Here is a 19,785-nt window from a genome sequence, read left to right on the forward strand (position 1 = left end):
TTGAATCACACTTCATAGGGTGCATTAGACACTAAGGACCTTAATCTGGCACATGCACATACTATTTGGCTATATGTATGGCAAAACTAGAATAAGAGAGGACAGTGGTCAGAAGGAACCATTCTGATAAACTAGTCTGACCTCCTGTATAACACAGGTCATAGAATTTCCACCAAAAAACTTTTAGAGCTTATCTTTTAGAAAAACATCCAATTCTGATCTAGTGATGGAGAATACACTATGTGACCCCTGGTAAATTGTTCAAATGGTAATCACTCTCACTGTAAAAAAATCTATTTCCAATCTGAATTTGTCTAGCTTCATCTTCCAGCCATAGAATTGTTTTATACCCTTCTCTGCTGGATTGAAGATTCCTTTGTTAAATATTTGTTCCCCATGTAGATACATATAGACTGCAATCAAATCACCTTTTAGTTAAGCTAGATTGAGCTTCTTGAGTCTATCACTATAGGCATGTTTTCTAATCTTTTAAATCAGTCTTGGGGCTCTTCTCTGAACCCTCTCCAATTTATCAACAGCCTTCTTGAATTGGGGCACCAAAAATGGGCACACTGTTCCAGCAGCAGTCATTCCAGTGCCAAATATAGAGACAGAATAACCTATCTTCTCCTACTAGAGAGATTTCCTGTTTATACATTCCAGGATCTCATTAGCTCTTTTGCCCACAGCATCACACTGGGAGCTCATGTTCAGATGATCATCCACCACAATCTCCAAATCTTTTTCAGAATCACTGCTTCCCAGGATAGAGTCCCCCATCCTGTAAACGTGGCCTACCTGCTTTGTTCCTAGATATAATACATTTATATTTAGCCATATCAATACTTATATTGTTTCCTCGCACCCAGTTTCAAAGCAAGCCAGATCGCTCTGAAGCAGTGACCTGTCCTCTTCATTATTTACCACTCCCCAACGACTGTCTCATCTGCAAATTTTATCAGTGATAGTTTTGTTTTCTTCCAGGTTATTGATAAAAATGTTAAATAGTGTAGGGTCAAGAACCGATCCCTGTGGGACTCCACTGGGGAAAACACCCGCTTGATGACGATTTCCTGTTTACAATTACATTGAGACCAATCAGTTTGCCAGTTTCTAAAATGTGTGTCATGTTAATTTTATACTGTTCTGCTTTTAACCAAAATGTCATGCAGTACAAAGTAAAATGCCTTACAGAAAGTATAAGCATATAACCAACTCTATTATCTTTATCACCCAAACTGTTCTCACCAAAAAGACAAATTAATTTGACAAGATCTATTTTCAGTAAAACATGTTTATTTGCAATAATTACATTACCCTCCTTTAGTTCTTTATTAAATAAGTCCTGTATCAGCAACTCCATTGTCTTTCCCAGGATCCATATCAGGCTGACAGCCCTATGAATTACCCATGTCATCCCGTCAACCCTTTTATAGATTGGAAGAAAGCTAATGTGCAACATGCCAGATAGCACTTCTGGACTTTCCCCAGTGCTTCAAGACTTATTGAAAACAACCTTAACTATCCTGTAAGCTCCTCTGCCAGCTCTTTTGAAACCCTTGGATAAAAGTTATCTAGATGAGCTGATTTAAAAACATTTGTCCTTATTTGCTTCTGTTTAACATCCATTCCCCTAGTATTTCTGAAGGAAAGTGCAAATTCAGAACAGAAATATGTATTGAACACGTCTATCTTTTCTGCATTATAATTGATAATATGATCATTTCCATCTACTAATGGACCAATACCAGGGCCAGGAGTCTTTGTTCCTAATATACTTTTTAAAACACTTTGATGTCCTTAACTCTGCAGGCCCTAGATTTCTCCTTGAGTCTCATCATTTTTCTATAATTCATAACTTTTAATTGATATTCATTATTGTCAACTTCCCCTTTCTTCCATTTGGTTATATTTAATTTTTTTTTTATAGCTGTCTTCAGTTCCCCTCTAAACCAAGTGGATTGTTTAACCAGCTCATCCTTCTTCCTTGATTGTGGCTTTTTTGGACATCTAGTAAGGGTGTTCTTAAGTGATACCCAATCATTCACATTTTTTCTGATTAAATTCTTCCTCCCAGATGATTTGGCTCATAATTGTTTTCAGCGTTGTGAAATTGGCCTTGATAAAGCAGCCGGTGTGCGTGCGTGTATGTGTGTGTGTGTACACTGTGATACCGCATGGCCAGAGGGCAGCAGGAGAGGATTAGAAGGGAGCCTTATTCCCTGTAGAGGGAAGAAAGTTTGCTATGGATTAATTAAAGCACCTGAAGCCAGTCACCTGATAAAAACCCCCTGCTTCAATCAGACAGGGGAAGGAGTTGAAGCAGAGTGGATTGGTGTTGGAGCAGAGAGCAGTTTGGAGGGAAGTAGAGGAAAGTTTGAAGAAGTGCTGCGGTGGGCTACGAAGACCAAGACTCTAGGTAAAGGGACACCTGGCTTGTGCAGAGGGAGGGCAGGAAGCCCCCCACAAGCTGAAGGGCAGGAGAGGGAAGTAGCCCAGGGGAAGGAACCGCTAGTTCAAGTGGTTTACCGCCATCCCTAGGGCCCCTGGGCTGGGACCCGGAGTAGAGAGCGGGCCTGGGTCCTCCCTCTCCATTCCCCACCTCTAGGACACTAGTGGAGCATTTAATATCCCAGTTCAGGGGCAAGAAATGGCGCCCTGAACCCCACCCCCAAGAAGAGAAAGTGCAAGACCCATCATAGTAGTGCCAGCAATTTGCGCCCCTCCCCCCCCCCACACATACAAAGCTGTGTTATCCAGCACTTTATCAACCAGAAAGCTCTATTAACCGGCATTTCTGATATCTCCCAATACAAATCTTCAATCTAGTAACTAGTATACTGCCCAGGAGATTATGCAATTGCACATTCTGCACTCTATTTTTGTGCAAAAGAGGCAGAAGACAAGTTAGCAAGCTGTTATCAGGGATTTTTTCAAAAAAGCATCTTCCAGGGCGTGTCATAGGGTCATTATAGATTCATCCCAATCACCTACACCTTCTACATCTACAATAATTGATGTTGATAATGATGACCCTGAGGCACTGCAAGATCCTGAAGTGCCTTCTGAATCATTGATTAAATTATATTCAATATAGTTTTAGTGTTAAGGGTATTTTTAGTGATCTGGGAGTACACCATGCACTGCCCATAGTGATATGTAGTGTCATAAGATAACCTGCTCTTTAGAAAAATTTACCTGTATACACCTATGTGCTTCAAAAAACCAACCACTCCCAGTGCAGTACTACTACTGGATTGGTGAGTACCTGTATACTATTTTAGACTTTATTCATTTTATTGTATTCTAATTCTTTGAAAATTGGTATTCCATTGGTAAGTATAATTCTTAGTTAGCTGGAATTTTTGACTAACCAGCACCTCCTATTCCCCCAACATGCCGGATAACGTATCTTTTACTGTATTGTTGGTCTGAACTTTATTCTTCTTGCACATTGGTAACTCTGATCAAGTCACGATCACTTGTGTCTGAGACATCGTCTACACTTTAGAGTTAGGTGAACGTAAGGCAGCAACGTTGACCTAACTCTTTAAGCATCTATAATGTCGCGCCCGCCAATGTAACTCGCTCACTACACCAATTTAATAATTCCAACTCCACAAGAGGTGTAGAGTCAATATCAATGTAGTTAGGCAGACGCAGTGTCAGTGCAGACACTGTTGCTGCCTTTCAGAAGCCATCCCACAATTCCCTACACTGCCAGTTAAGTAGGTGCAAGTGGTCCTGGTGAGGCCGCACACCTCTCATGCAAGGAGCGTAGTGTGGACATGCAAAAGTGATTTAATTAATTACTGTGCTGGCTGAATGTCGACGTAACTTAGGTCAACATAATTTTGTAGTGTAGACATAAGCTACCCTTAATTTTTATTTCTGTGATCAGTTCCTCTTTGTCTGCTAGGACATGGTCTAATAAAAAATTCCCTCCTGTTGGCTCCAACACTTCTTGAGTTAGGAACTGTCATCTAGAATGTTTTGAAAATTCAAGGTTGTTTTAGTACTGGTAGCATAACACCTCAAAGCATGTGTCACTCAAATTGAAGTACCCCATGATCTCTCAAGTTTTTTCCCTACACATTATAGATAGGTGCGTAAGGAAGCAGTCATCCTGTTCCCTAGTGCGATTTGGTGTTCTGTTACAGACACCAACCAATATCCCATCTTGTGCTTTATCTGTGAGGACACAGATTCATAAGCAATCAAGATTTTTTTTTTTTCAAGTTATCAGTGACTCCAAAACAGGTAATGGCATTTTTAACCGAGTGCCTCTCCCATTATCCTTTAGCCCTCTCAATCCTTCCTAAATAGGATACAGCCATTGATTTCAACATTCCAATTATGCAAATCAGCCCACCAGGTTTCAGCAATACCAACTAGACTGAATTTATGGTCATGAATGAGCAATTCCAATGCCTCGTTTATTATGCCGGTTCTTTACCGAGGGAAAAACAACACACACCCACTAACTGCAAAGTCAAGGGATGAGTGCCCAATTTGGTAAAATCAGGAAAAGAGTTGGTGACCAGTTCCATCATACCCACTCATATGCCAAAAAATTCCTACCAGAAACACCACCTTAGATGTAAAAAATTTACTCTGTTTTATGTTTATATTTGAATTCAGCTGTCACTGCAATAAGCACTATACATGTAAGTAAAAGAAATGTGTTGCTAAAATATATATATATATTTTGCAAGTAGTAGTTAAATATCTTACCATACCATAAAATACATTTAGTACATAAACAAGCTCAAAGGAAGGATGCTCTTTGGTTGCAGCTATATAACCAACATTAGAGTAGTGGTCCCGAGGTGCGTGCGGGATCTTCTGTGGTGCCGGAATCGGCACTGCTGGGGGAGCACTGCGCACCGAGGCGCTCGGGCCCGTGTCTTGAGAGGGCCGCAATGCAGACTCCATGAGGAGTTGCTTGAGTTGAATTTCCCTCTCTTTTCTTGTCCATGGCTTGAAAGCCTTACAGATTTTACACTTGTCAGCCTGATGGCCCTCCCCCAGACACGTAAGACAGGAGTCGTGGCATGGGCTTGTTGCAAGACTTGCAAGGCTTGAAGCCCTGCGACAGCATGCCCCAGAGCCCTGCAGGGCAGTTGATGAGTGATAAACTGTCCTCAACTACTGAACTACACTTAACACTAGAGAGAAAAATACTTAACACTAACTATTAACAATTAACTAACAATGATTAAGATAAACTAGGGATTAGTGGAGCACTTGAGAAACCAAGAGACCACTGTTCCAACAACCGTCACGGGCAGTAAGACGGAACTGAAGGGGGGGTCAGGCCGGCAGGGTCTTATATAGATCGCCATATCGGCGCCACTCCAGATGGCTCCCCAGCCGGCCCGACAGGTAGCTGCTAGGGAAAATGTTTCCGACTTCCGTGCACGCAGCACGCGCACACACCTAACTGGATTGATATGAGCAATCATTTGAAGAACACTGCCCATTATAAATTTTTCATGCTGGCTATCGGCCTCAGGCTGAATTTTTTGGAAATTTCTGCCAAAACACTCCAGCCAAGAAAGAGACTAAGTTCTTTTTTGATGTTAAAAAAATTCTGTTAGCCTTTTCTTTGGAAAGCTTTAGCAAACCCAAGCTCTAGAACAGAGACTTGAAATTTGGCAGGGGACAGCTTGTGTGTCAAGGATGTGCCTTTTGCCATTCCTTTTTCTCAGTAAGACTTTTTTCAATAAGGCTTTGAAAACAAAAATCATAATTTGCACAACCTCAGAGGAGACTTGATAGAGATTAACAGCCAAAATCTCATCCTCACTGAGAATGCTTGAGACTCTGACTGCTCCTAGTGCTGATCAGACTGTGAATGTGCCATCCCCACAGATCATTGAATATGCTCCAGTCCTCACAGCTTTAGTGTAGATCAGCCATAAGAGTAGCTAGTGTGATAAGTTGGTGTGAAGATTTAGTATCAACGATTCTGTAGAAGCTGTAAGTCGACCTAAGTTACTCTACTTCAGTTACTGTAAGTTATGTAACTGAACTCAACACAACTTAGGTCAACTTACAGCAGTGTCTACACTGTGCTGTGTAGACGGGAGACGTACTGCTACTGACTTACCTTACACTTCTTGGGGAACTGGAGTACAGAAGTCGACAGGAGAGCTCCCTCCCATCAACTTAGCAGGTCTTCACCAGACCTGCTATGTTGCCACCGCTGCATCGATCACAGCAGTGCCAATTTAGCCATAAGTATAGACAAGCCCTATGTGAAACTAGTTACCTCGATCAATAGGATCTGGGCATCTAACTCTTAGGCCTCGTCCCCACTAAGCCCCCACTTCAGACTAAGGTACGCAAATTCAGCTACGTTAACGTAGCTGAATTCGAAGTACCTTAGTCCGAACTTACCGCGGGTCCAGACGCTGCAGGAAGGCTCCCCCGTCGATGCCGCGTACTCCTCTCGCCGAGCTGGAGTACCGGCATCGACGGCGACCACTTCCGGGATCGATCCCAGAACATCGATTGCCTGCCGCCGGACCCTCCGGTAAGTGTAGACGTACCCTTAGGGCTTATACACTCAGGTGGCAGGGATAAAAATAGCAGTGTAAATGCTCCCTCATGGGCTCCAATCCGGACTCTGAGACCCTCCCTCATGTCAGGTTTCACCACCCAGGCTGGAATAGCTAACACTGCTATTTTTAGCTCCACAGTCCAAACCAGAGTCAACTGACCCAGGCTCTGAGACTCAATGCCTCAGGAGTTGTTTTGTTTTGTTTTTGCAGTGTGGACATACCCTAAAGCTCCTTTGAAAATTCCAGCCTTAGATGCCAAAGGTAAATCAATCAGTCAGGTTACATTGTTATTAAAGGATGTTGGAGCCAATCATCACTCAAGAAAGTATGACATTATTTCCTGGCTGTAGCTAACACAATCTTCATCCTGCAGTCATCTGCCTGTTATTTAGTACAAGTGAAGGCAAATAGCACCAATAAGAAATTGACTTGAAATATAATTTTTGGATATGCATAAAAAAATCAAAGATCACTAAAATCAAATTATTTAAATAGCTAATCTGCTGGTGTGTCAATTCATTTTGCAAAAGTGCACATACAAATGAGCTAATTTTGCTTCAACCTATATGTCTGTAGTTGGCAATGTAAGACTGGATGAGGAGAAGTTTGATGTCACATCAGGACCAGGATTAGAGCATAAGCACTATAGGTCTATGCCTAGGGACGGTTTCACAATAAAGTTTAACAGAGTATATTTTAGAAAACCTCAATTAAATTAAGGCTGATACTAAAGAATCCAAGAAAGCACCCTGTGACGTGTCCTTGTTTACTTTAAAAAAATGTTCTAGTGACTTTTGTAGATATGTCGTCACTGCTTTCATTAATGTGACCTGAGTTAACTGATCTTTGTCTTTCTTCAGCCAACTGAAATAGCTTGAGTGTTTTGAACTGCTCCATGTCTCTCAGTGGAGCATTCATTTTAAGACCAGCACCTCTGGGGGTTCCCCTCTCCCACTACCCCATCCCCAAACAGAAAACTGTATGTGGCAGGAAAAAAGTCAAGGGGACTTGGCCCATTCACACAGACAGACATACCCTGATTTTTAGGTTAATTACTGGAGGAGGCTCCTCCAGCCCCCTTCTGCTACTCTTGCCTCTAAAGAGAGTGGAAGAGAAGAGGGGAGCAGACCCCTATACTGCCATGCCTGCTAGTACCAGGGGGACAGTGGACCTGTGACAGCGCATTTATGTAGGGAGGAGGCCCCTCAGCAATACAACTCCAAGTGGGGGCAGGAACAGTGTGTGGAACACAAAATTAGAGCCATAGAACGTTCCCTTGTATTGCGGTGCCTCTATGGCGCTGCATTGCCTTAAAACACTCCTTGGTCGCCTGCCTTAATCACACATTTAGTCAGCCATGTTATACATGGGTTAGGAGCAAAAAAAAAAAAAAAACAAAAAGGGATTGGAAAAAAGGGTGTGATTAAGGACCTACATCTGATGTGACAACCACACCAATCAGAAGTGAACTGAATTATTCACAGGATAACAACAGAGGAATAAGGACGGGGAAGGGAGGACAGCTATGGAAGGAAGCACTCACAAGGCAACATTGTAAATCTGAAATTCACAGATAAAATGATAGCACTGGAATGGAGAGCTCGTGGACAGAAGAATTTCTTAAAGCACCTCTAACTCTTACATTTCTGTAACACATTCAAATATTCAAGAGCATGCTGGGTTTTTTGGGGGGGGGCAGAGGTGTTTGTTTTTTAATTGTAAAACAAAACAAAAAAGATACAATGGCTATAGACAATACATATATGCTGTGCACTGGTGGACTAATTATAAGGCCAGAAGGAAACACTGATTCAGCCTGAACTACATACCACAATCCGTAGGACTCCCTTGAATTAATTCCTGTTTGAATTAGGGCACATCTTTTTAAATGAAGATTGCACGTTTTTCTAATATTTCCAATGATAGAGAATCCCTGGTGGTCTCAAGGATTTTCACCAGTATTGGAGGGCAGAGCCGTCCCTAGGGTACGGCAAATCGGGGTGACCACACCGGGCCTCCCCTCCCCCACATTTCATGAGGAGGCGGGCCGGGAGGTGAGGTGGGAGGTGGGCGAGCGGGGGTAAGGAGGAGCCCCCCCAACACCCCGTTGGCCTCGCCGATCAGTGCCTCCCCCATCCTCCCTCCCTGTCCCTCCCAGCACCTCCCACCGACATCTGGAGGTGCTGGGGAGAGGGGGGAGGAGCGAGGGTGCAGCGCACTTCGGGGAGGGGATGGAACTGGGCAGGGAAGAAGAGGGGCAGGGATGGAGTGGGGGCAGGTCTTTGGTGGAGCTGTGGGGGAGCTCCCCCCAGCAGATAGAAACTCGGCACCAATGTCCCGGGCCCTGCACCCCCCTAGGGACAGCCCTGCAGGAGGGAATAAGGAGTGATGTCATTCACATTTTTCTGATGTGATTTAGGTGGTATGTACATGCACTTCGATACATGATGAATGTAAAACATATTATATAAACAGTAATATCACCAGTAGAAGACCTCATAAAAGCAATTCCCCACTATTTAATTTTCTGAAGTACTTCTAGAATCAAGAGACGGACTAGATAACCTAATAGGTTTCTTCTATCTCCCGGCCAACACAAGGTTGTTCCCTATTGTACATTTACTATGGTTGTTTGTTTTGGTCCAGCAGAGTTTTAAGTGTCCCAAGCAACAGGATTTCCACCAGCCAAAACATCTCATAAGAAGCTTACCCCTAATATTCTATTTAAGTGTCTTCCTTTAATTTCATCTCATTATGCCTTGTTATACCTCACCATTTTCAGTGTTTACATCTTACAAATTTCTACATTAATCCCCACCATTTATACCCTTAGCCACAATCTATTATTTAGCTCTTTCCATCTTTACTCATAAAGACAAAAATCCTTCAAACACCCTAACTTCTGATGTTTTCTTTGAACATCCTTCAGTTAGTCAGTAACTTTTATGGCACTGAGTAGCCCAGACCTGAACATAGTATTCCTGTTGCTCCTGTAGTAGGACCGAATACAGAGGGACTATGATGTCTATGACATGAGACCTCTGCATATGCAGCCAAAAGTTATATTTTTGTTTTGTGCTGCTATCACTTTGCAAATTCATGCCTGACTTGCTATCCACTATATCACCTTTTCTATTGCTATCATTTCTTCCCAGATTTCTAACTTCTGGGTCCATACAATGTTTTCCCTTTAGAAGTACTATTAGCTTGCATTTTTTTTCTGCTCATGTTTATAATGTAAGTCACCCTCTTGATCCTCGCTGATGTTTGTAAATCTTCCTAATTTAAGTTCTACATTTTCATTAACTTGATTTTTACTATCTGTCACAGACCATTAAGATATCAGACCTAGCAGATCCCTTGAGATTCCTCACAGACACTTCCCTGCAACAAAATGATTTTGGTGGTTAGCTTAACTTACAAAAAAAAAAAAAAAAAAAGAGGAAGGAGAGATAAAAAGACAAGGTAAAGTTATTGGTTAGGAAGGTTGTTTTCTTAACAGCATTCAACCCACGCACAATGGGTGCTACTACAAAAAAAAAACCCCCACAATACATATGTTCAATTCAGTATTTGAATTTTAAAGGTCAAAATTTTGTAGGAGATTTAACTGCATTAACTTACACTTTCCCTTTTCATCCTCTAAGACCCTACTCCTGTGAACAAACACATGCATAACCTTGCTCATGAGCAGTCCCACTGAAGACATGCATTTCTCCAATTATTTTGATGGCTGTTGTTTTTAAGGTTTATATGTCATAGTGAACAAATTAAGTCTGCTGTATTTTTTTAAGCAATGTGAGTAATATGACATCTCAGTACATTTGCTACTGAATCGTTGCCTAGTGGGGGAAGAAACTGAGATTTTTATCAGTTAAAGTGTTCAATTACAGGAGTGTTTATAAAGTGCCATTCTATTGTACATTATTTACAACTGCTCCGATGTCTTTTTTAAAAAAAGGATAGTTTCACTGTTAACTACTTTCCAGTTGAAAGATTAGATTCCACAAAATGCCGTCAAATGAATTTTTTTTTTTTTTTTTTTTTTTTTTTTTAAAGTGAAGGGTTCGTTTACAATGAAGGTTAACAAAGTAAGCTTTTGGAGACTTTCACAATTCAGTGAAGGCAAATATTAAAGGATCCAGAAAGCACTATCATGTCACACATCCCTATTTACTTTACTTTAAAATGTTTTCGGGACTATGAAGACTACCATGTACGAATCTCAACCATGGGAAGACAAGACAGTATGAAAATTCTTTTAAAAAAAAAAAAAAAAACATAGCACTCTGAACCACTGCCACAAATGAGATGCACAGGTGGGAAAGTGTGAGGGGATGACACGAGAATGACAACTTGGTTTCTTCAGTCTTACCTTTGGGCTGCTGTTTTTACTACTGGTATCTGCGCATGAGCATGGTGAAAACGTCTACCGTACACTACGGTTCCTGGACAAGTTATATTCTGGGAATTTTCACTGTAAACATTATAGAAAGTAAGGTAAACGAAAGTTACAAGAATAACAAAACTGCAGAAACAATGAAAAACGCAAAGAAATGTCATGAAGCTAATCAGCAACTAAAATAATATAATACTCGAATTATGTAACTACATTGCTTTGATAAAGAAGCAGCATAGTTAGAAGTGAGGATTCTCAGCCGCTCCTGATTTGCGGGCCCATAAACCACACAGGGTTTCTTGTTGTGACTCAACTGCTATAATCTTTTGCAATGATATTCTATAATCCTTTGCAGTCACAAACCTCTAATTTGAAAATGTTATAAAATATCTAACAAAAAAAATAGAAAACATCTAGATTAAGTATTGTACACGGAACCGGAAATCAATGTCTCTAGTTCTAATCCTGGCTGTGCTGAAGTCTACCTCTGTGCCTTTATGAGCATAAATGCCATACCAAAACAGCCCAGCATCTTACTGTTGACATTGGCCAGTACCAGACTTTTTAAAGGAAGGGACAAAAATCTGCATAACGGACCATTATCGAATATTTTGCCAAAAAGGAACATTTCTTCCTAACCTGAGGCAGCTTGTGGTTGGCTAAGATATTAGATATTATAAAATAAAAGGTATGTTGACATAAGCCTTTATTCAATGCTGATAAGCTCTTGGTCTCAAAGTATTTTGTGGCCATGAGTTCCCCAGGTTAATTAGGCATTGACGGGGAAAATATTTCCCTTTACTTTTAATTTAGCTGCCTTCATTTTCATTCATTCCTTTGATTTTTGTTTTGTTGGATTTTTTTTTAGTTTTTGTTTTAAGTCAGGGGTTCTCAAACTGGGGGTCAGGACCCCTAAGGGGGTTGCAAGGTTATTATATGGGGGGGGGGGTCACGAGCTGTCAGCCTCCATCCCAAGCCCCGCTTTGCCTCCAGTGTTTCTAATTGTGTTAAATATACAAACAAGTGTTTTTAATTTAAAAGGGGGGGGGGTCACACTCAGAGGCTTGCTATGTGAAAGGGGTCACCAGTATAAAAGTTTGAGAACCACTGTTTTAAGTCTTATGTTTCTTCCTACTTGTCTTTTTTTTTTTTTTTTAAAAAAGCAGTCCTAATCTAGTCACACACTCATTTGGAAGTTTTTTCATGACTAATCACTTGCTCATCTCTGGAGCCCTTCTACCTTTGGTATACTTTTTTTTGAGATACGGTTACCAAAATTTAGCATGGCATTCATGATATGGGAAAAATCACCATGTTTTATAATGGAATAATATTTTCTAGTATTTTCTCCTCCCCTTTATAAATTTTAGCATGATGAGTAATCAATATGCAATGGAAATCAAAAGAGTAGAGGTTTTCATTGAGTTGTCCACAATGATGAACAGCTCTTTTTCCAGTGCGATTCACATTATTGGATTCTAAATCAATGTTAATGAGTAGTTCAAATTATTCCTTCCCATATACACATGAAGTTCATTGTTGACTAAGCAAGGTCACCACACATCATCAGTATTTACCTAGCTTTGTTAGGTCCTTTTCATATCATAGGATTCTTTTCATATCTTGACTTAAATAGTTTTGTGCAATCCACAAAAGTCTGACTTCACTATTCACTTCCCTTTCCAAATCATTAACATATTGAACACCAACCAATTCAAGTATCAATCCTGTGGACACCTGTTATCCTCTGCCATACTTAAAATTGATCAGCTATTTCTACTCTTCATTTTCTGTCTGTTAACCAGTTTTAATCCATCGCAGTAGTTTACCTCTCTCCCAGGCCTACTTGGTTTTCCTTTTTAGCTTCATGGGGGACTTTGTCAAAGGCTTTTTCGAAGTCCGAATAAATGTCAACTAGTATCTCTTTATCTATTATTTGGGTCACATGCTCAAAGAACTCTCACAGATGCATAATTTTCATGCTGGTTTATATCTATTGTTTTGTTCATCTTAACAGTTTTTTTAGACAATTTACTAAATAATGCAGGAAGGCTCACTGCTTTGTATTCCTCAAAATCATCCCAGACCCTAGACTTTTATTAATTTATTATAGCATCTCCTCTTTTGACATGTCAATCTCTGACAATACCTTACCTGAAAAAAGGAAATCAGGGATAGCTATCCCCCCTCCCCCCCCCCAATATCTTTTGTGGTAAAGACAGATAAAGAAATTATGCTGCTTCACTTCAATATCATTACAGAAATAAATTGCTCCCTGGTAATGCAATGGGCTCACCCATTCTTTCACATAGGCTTCCACCTTGTGAGGCACTTAAAGTATTTTATTAGAGCAGATCAGAAGATGTGCCTCTTTCAACAAAATTTTCTTTAAAAAACCCCTGACAATGTTTTTATAAATGATGCAAAACAATGTTTCAATTTTTATTTCAAGATGAATGAGTTATTTTATTATACTTTCTAAACAAAACACTTCAACTGACCCAAAACGAGGGTTCTGTGATTATTATTTTCAGAATTTTGTTTTGCATGAGATTTCAAAACTGTTAGTTTTGTTCAGCTCTATAACGGGGGGGGGGGGGGGGGGGAGGGGAAATCCAGATCCCATGCAGCCCTATATTTTATTTCTTTGGCCATTTGCTCTTCAAAACCCTTCTTTTCCTTTAACTTCCATCTTACATTTTATTTGCTACAGTATATGATCCTTTCTATTGGCTTTGCTTGGGATGTTTTTCTATTTTATAAACGGTAACTTTATGGCTGAAATAACATATCATACCTTGCCATTTAGCCATAATACTGGGGTGGGACAGCATGACAAAATGTACCTGTGTCCACACCTCACACACTATCAAAATAATCTTTGTGCAAAGTATGCCTTGTGAGGTATCTTTTGAAAACTCAATTTGCCAGTCATTGTCCTGATAAAATGTGTGTGACAACATTGTATGAGAAGTTATAAGATTCCACTGTATAGTGCAATTAATACATTCCAAACTGAGGTTGGCAGACAGATCTGTCTCAAACAAAGGAATGCATTTAAGCAGTAAACAGAGTCATCAAGCAGAAATGGAAACAAATCAGTGAGGAAAAAGTGGTAGGCGACATCCTTCCACATAGATTTAGTCTCCTGAATCTCAGCTGGACATGTTTTTCAAGAGGGGGACTGACACCATAAAAGAAGGGACAAATATCCCTAGGCACACACTCTTTCTCCCTGCCCATCACATTCATGGCACCAGAAGCAACAAAGGAAGCATTTGTTGAATTCTGGGGGAAGGGATCCTGACCTAAGAAACTGCTGAAAGAATATGGTGAGAAAATTTGTTCAGTTAGGCACCGGTAGAATTTTAACTTTATTTTCTTGTAACCATTTCTGACTTTTATGCCTCATTACTTAAACTCTCTTTGTAGTTAATACATTTGTATTATCGTTTTATCTAATCCAATGTGCTTAAACTGAAGTGTTTGGGAAACTCCATTTGAGGTGGCATGTTATGTGCATATTATTTCTACTGAAGCAATAACAAACTTTTATTATATTCAGTCCAGGAGAGTACAGGACATAGATTCTCCCCCGCCCCCAAAAATGTAAGACTGGGATCCCAGTCTGTTTAGGTCACCCTGCAGTATAACCAAGGCTGGTAAGAGCCAATGTGTGGCTGGCTGGCTGGCTGCAGCACACACACAGACCTAGCCGGTAGTGACTTGCATGCTGGGGGCTGTTTGTGAGCAGTCCAGGCTGAAGGCTACAGCAGGAAAGCATTGTAAAGGGCACCTCAGGTTAGAGAGGAGGGGTGACACAGCTGCTCAGTCTACATTACACCCTTGTATGTTACAGAGAGGTGTTCTTTGTTTTGGATTTTTGTTCCACCTTACTTTTTAGTTCAGTGATATGAATGCGTTCAGGAAGAATTGCACTACCTTTAAATAGCTGCTGTATCGTGTGTAAGGATTTTAATTTCACTTTTGATTTCATGTGTTTTTAACTTAAGGGGAAAAAAAGGGAAAAGGTTAAAGACCGTCCTAAAGTTCAGTACTGTGCTAGCGATTGGCACAATTACTCCCTCAAGGATATTGAATTTAGTTGTACTATGTTCATTATTAATTAGTGGCTCAATTTGTTAAAACCTGGCCCAGTACCCAGCCATAGTCACTAGTCTGTTGCAAGTGGACCCAGCTGCCAAATTCAAGTTAGCTGGGTCTGGGTAGAATCTAATCACTACTTCTAGCTGTGGTCTATACAGCATACTCCCAGCCTCCGAACTCTTGTCAGAAGGCCGTCCCTGGGCCATGGAGCACTGCCACGCAGCCACTCTAGATCCCAAAAAATCACTGCTTAAAACCTGTGAGCTTCCCCAGCTACTTACACACACTCCCTCTAGCTCCACCTCAGATGTGGACACTCCAGGCTTCTAATTTAACACCTATGAACATAAGAACGTAAGAACAGCCATACTGGGTCAGACCAAAGGTCCATCTAGCCAATACCAGGTGCCCCAGAGGGAATGAACAGAATAGGTAATCATCAAGCGATCCATTCAGTCACCCATTCCCGGCTTCTGGTAAATAGAAGCTAGGAACACCATCCCTGCCCATCCTGGCTAATTGCCATCGATGGACCTATCCTCCATGAATTTATCGAGTTTTTTTGAACCGTGTTATAGTCTTGGCCTTCACAACATCCTCTGGCAAAGAGTTCCACAGGTTGACTGTGCATTGTGTGAAAACATACTTCCTTTTGTTTGTTTTAAACCTGCTGCCTATTAATTTCATTTGGTGACCCCTAGTTCCTGTTATGAGAAGGACTAAATAACCCTTTATTTACTTTCTCCACACCAGTCATGAGTTTATAGACCTCAATCATATCCCCCTTTAGTTGTCTCTTTTCCAAGCTGGAAAGTCCCAGTCTTCTTAATCTCTTCCATACCCCTAATCATTTTTGTTGCCCTATTCCAAACCTTTTCCAATTCCAATATATCTTTTTTGAGATGTGATGACCACATCCGCACACAGTATTCAAGATGTGGGCATACCACTGATTTATATAGAGGCAATATGATATTTTCTGTCTTATTATCTATCCATATATTAATGATTCCCAACATTCTGTTTGCTTTTTTGACTGTCACTGCACACTGAGTGGATGTTTTCAGAGAACTAGCCACAACAACTCCAAGATCTTTCTTGAGTGGTAACAGCCAATTTAGACCCATTCATTTTATATGTATAGTTGGGATTATGGAAAAATCAACAGAGGGTCCTGTGGCACTTTTAAGACTAACAGATGTATTGGAGCATAAGCTTTCGTGGGTGAATGCCCACTTCGTCAGATTATGTTTTCCAATGTGCATTACTTTGCATTTATCAAGATTGAATTTCATCTGCCATTTTGTTGCCCAGTCACCCAAGTTTTGAGAGATCCTTTTGTAGCTCTTCGCAGCCTGCCTGGGACTTAATTATCTTGAATAGACAACATGGGGACAACATGGCACAAAGCAAGAACAGAGTCAACAATGGAACTTCTTAACTATAGAAGCTTTACTCAAAGCACTCTAGAGTTACAGATCTTTGAAAATAACTGCAGTCCTGAGATACACCCTCCCTTGGGCTGATCTTACCCTTTCTGTGAGTCTGAAGCATTTCAGGAAGGCAGAGTCCCTCCTGCCTTCTTTCTTCTGCAAGTACTCATTATATTTGGCAATGGTTACTCCTAATCCCCACTCCCTCTTACACAAAAAAGAATCCTACTCTTAAATAAGGTCTCCCCTCTATGGCATGCATACAACTGAGAAGCTCCAGCCACACCTCTCTCTTGCTTGCCTGACTGGCAAGCCCCTGAGTAGAAAAGCCATTGTTACATGAAGCTGGGCCAGCAGTTGAGAGCCAATCAAAATCAATAGCTGTTGGTGTCAAACACCCTTCCTAGGAAAGACAACTATCTGAATGCAGTACAATAGGTTATCCCTGGCGGAAGGAGGACAGATGTGTGCACACCACTGAATGTGCACATACCACTGAGTACACAGATTCTTTGCTTTCAGTTCCTGTGCCTCGTACTACAATGGTTCCTGGCTACCAAGAGCATAAATTGCAGGGAAACACCTGCTTTGCAGCTGTAGCCTTGGGCTTGAGCATGCTCTGTGCAAATGGAATCTTCAGACAATTTAACTGCCAAACTAACAAGTCTCTATTAAGTATATGTGAACTGCAGTTTCTGGGAGGCTATTCACTTGGCCAATTTGGGCAGGTTTTCATGGGAGTGACAAAAGGCACACGACTGAAACCAGGATGACAGCCCTGCCAAATTTCAAGACCATACTCCAAAGCATGGAGATGCTAAAACTTCCCAATGAAATGGACATAAGTACTTAATACGGGCAAAATAATATATTTCTCCCTAACTCTGTTCTGAGAAACAGCTGGACCAATTTTGCTGAAACATTAAAATAAATAAGCTCCAGGCACACACCTGGCACGGGAAATTACAGTCCGAATGGCTGTTATAAACAACAACTGAAACTGGGTCTTGCAACTGAAAGTGTTTGGCAACCTGAAGTATAGTTTGCTACCAGTTCCACCTAATCAGATCAGAAGTGACTACAGGGCACTGGGAGTAAAGGTGAAGGAGTTGGGAGTGCAGGTGGTGTTCTCTTTGATCATTCTGGTAAAGGGTAGGGGGTGGGGCCCAGGCAGAGATAGATGCATCATGGAGGTGAATGACTGGCTGCGAAGATGGTGTCGCCAGAAGGGCTTCGGCTTCCTTGACCACGAGATGCTGTTCCAGCAAGAAGGCCTGCTAAGCAGAGATGGGGTCCTACTGAGGAAGAGGAAGAGCATATTTGGATACAGACTGGCTAACCTAGTGAGGAAGGCTTTAAATTACATTTGAAGGGGGCAGGTGACCAAAGCCCACAGGTAAGTCAAAGACCTGGGAGAAGGGTCAGAATTTGGGGGGAGCATGGGCTGTTATAGCAGAGATAAAGAAGAGACAAGACAGAACTGGAGTGGGGGGAATCAAATCAGTATCTTAGGGTACGTCTACACTTACCTCCGGGTCCGACGGCAGGCAATCGATGTTCTGGGATCGATTTATCGCGTCTTGTCTAGACGCGATAAATCGATCCCAGATAGATCCCGGAAGTGCTCGCCGTCGACGCCGGTACTCCAGCTCAGCAAGAGGAGTACGTGGCATCGACGGGGGAGCCTTCCTGCAGCATCTGGACCCGCGGTAAGTTCGGACTAAGGTACTTCGAATTCAGCTACGTTATTAACATAGCTGAATTTGCGTACCTTAGTCCGAAGTGGGGGGGTAGCGTGGACCAGGCCTTAGATGTCTGTATACTAATGCGAGAAGTATGGGGAATAAACTGGAAGAACTCAAAATGCTAGTAAATAAACAACTATGACAGTTGGCATCACGTGGTACAGCTTGCTCAGGAATGACAGGCAGAGAAAAAAGGGAAGAGGTGTTGCCTTATATATTAAAAATGTATACGCTTGGACTGAGGTGGAGATGGAAATAGGAGACAGACTTGTTGAATGTCTCCGTGTAAGGATAAAAGAAGTAAAAAACAAGGGTGAGGTCATGGTAGGGGTCTACTACAGACCACCTAACCAGGCAGAAGAGGCAGATGAGGCTTTTTTTTAAAACTACTAACGATCATCCAAAGCACAGGACTTGGTGTGATGGGGGACTTCAACTACTCATGTCTGTTGGGAAAAATAACACAGCAAGGCACAGATTATCTAACAAGTTCTTGGAATGTATTGGAGACAATTTTTTATTTCATAAGGTGGAGAGAGCTACTAGGGGAGAGGCTGTTCTAGATTTGTTTTTGACAAATAGGGAGGAACTGGTTGAGAATTTGAAAGTGGAAGGCAGCTTGGGTGAAAGTGATCATGAAATGGTAGAGTTCATGATTCTAAGGAATGGTAAGAGGGAGAACAGCAAAATTAAGAATGGATTTCAAGAAAGCAGACTTTAGCAAACTCAGGGAGTTGGTAGGTAAGATCCCATGGGAAGCAAGTTTAAGGGGAAAAACAATTGAAGACAGTTGGCAGTTCTTCAAAGAGACATTATTAAGGGCACAAATGCAAACTATCCCACTGCGTAGGAAAGATAGAAAGTATGGCAAGAGACCACCCTGGTTTAACCAGGAGATCTTCAATGATCTTTAAAAAAAAGTCCTACAAAAAAGAAATTACAAAGGATGAATATAAACAAAGACGACAAGTATGCGGGGAGAAAATTAGAAAGGCCAAGGCACAAAATTAGATCAAACTAGCTAGAGTCATAAAGAACAACAAGAAAACATTCTACACATACATTACAAGCAAAAGACGACTAAGGACAGGGTAGGTCTGTTACTCGGGGGGGGGGGGGGGGGGAACAACAGAAAATGTGGAAATGGCAGAGGTGCTTAATAACTTCTTTGTTTCAGTTTTCCCCAAGTAGCTTGGTGGTGATTGGACGTCTAACATAGTGAATGTCAGTGAAAATGAGGTTGGATCAGAGGCTAAAACAGGAAAAAACCAAGTTAAAAATTACTTAGACAAATTAGATGTCTTCAAGGTCACCAGGACCTGATGAAATGCATCCTAGAATACTCAAGGAGCTGACTGAGGAGATATCTGAACCATTAGCAATTATCTTTGAAAAGTCATGGAAGACGGGAGAGATTCCAGACGACTGGAAAAGTGAAAATATAGTGCCAATCTATAAAAAAGTGAAATAAGGACAACCCAGGGAATTACAGACGAGTCAGCTTAACTTCTGTACCTTGAACGATAACGGAGCAA

At 41.3% G+C, this 19,785-nt stretch overlaps 1 protein-coding gene across 6 annotated transcripts in view; it reads right to left on the reverse strand.

The window, feature by feature from the left end:
• The window catches only part of SENP6 (SUMO specific peptidase 6), a 152,456-nt gene that overhangs the window by 82,261 nt on the left and 50,410 nt on the right, over positions 1 to 19,785 (reverse strand). For 5 of the 6 annotated variants that reach the window (XM_026654583.1, XM_026654589.1, XM_026654603.1 and 2 more), the window contains one exon: positions 10,942 to 11,043. The exons of the other annotated variant lie outside the window; for it this stretch is intronic. In XM_026654583.1, coding sequence (XP_026510368.1) covers positions 10,942 to 11,043 — 102 coding nt within the window. The remainder of the gene's footprint in view (positions 1 to 10,941; positions 11,044 to 19,785) is intronic. 6 annotated transcript variants of the gene reach the window in all.

Source organism: Terrapene carolina, unplaced genomic scaffold (genome assembly GCF_002925995.2).
Source record: "Terrapene carolina triunguis isolate 2854851 unplaced genomic scaffold, T_m_triunguis-2.0 Scaffold42, whole genome shotgun sequence".
Taxonomy (NCBI): Eukaryota; Metazoa; Chordata; order Testudines; family Emydidae; genus Terrapene; species Terrapene triunguis.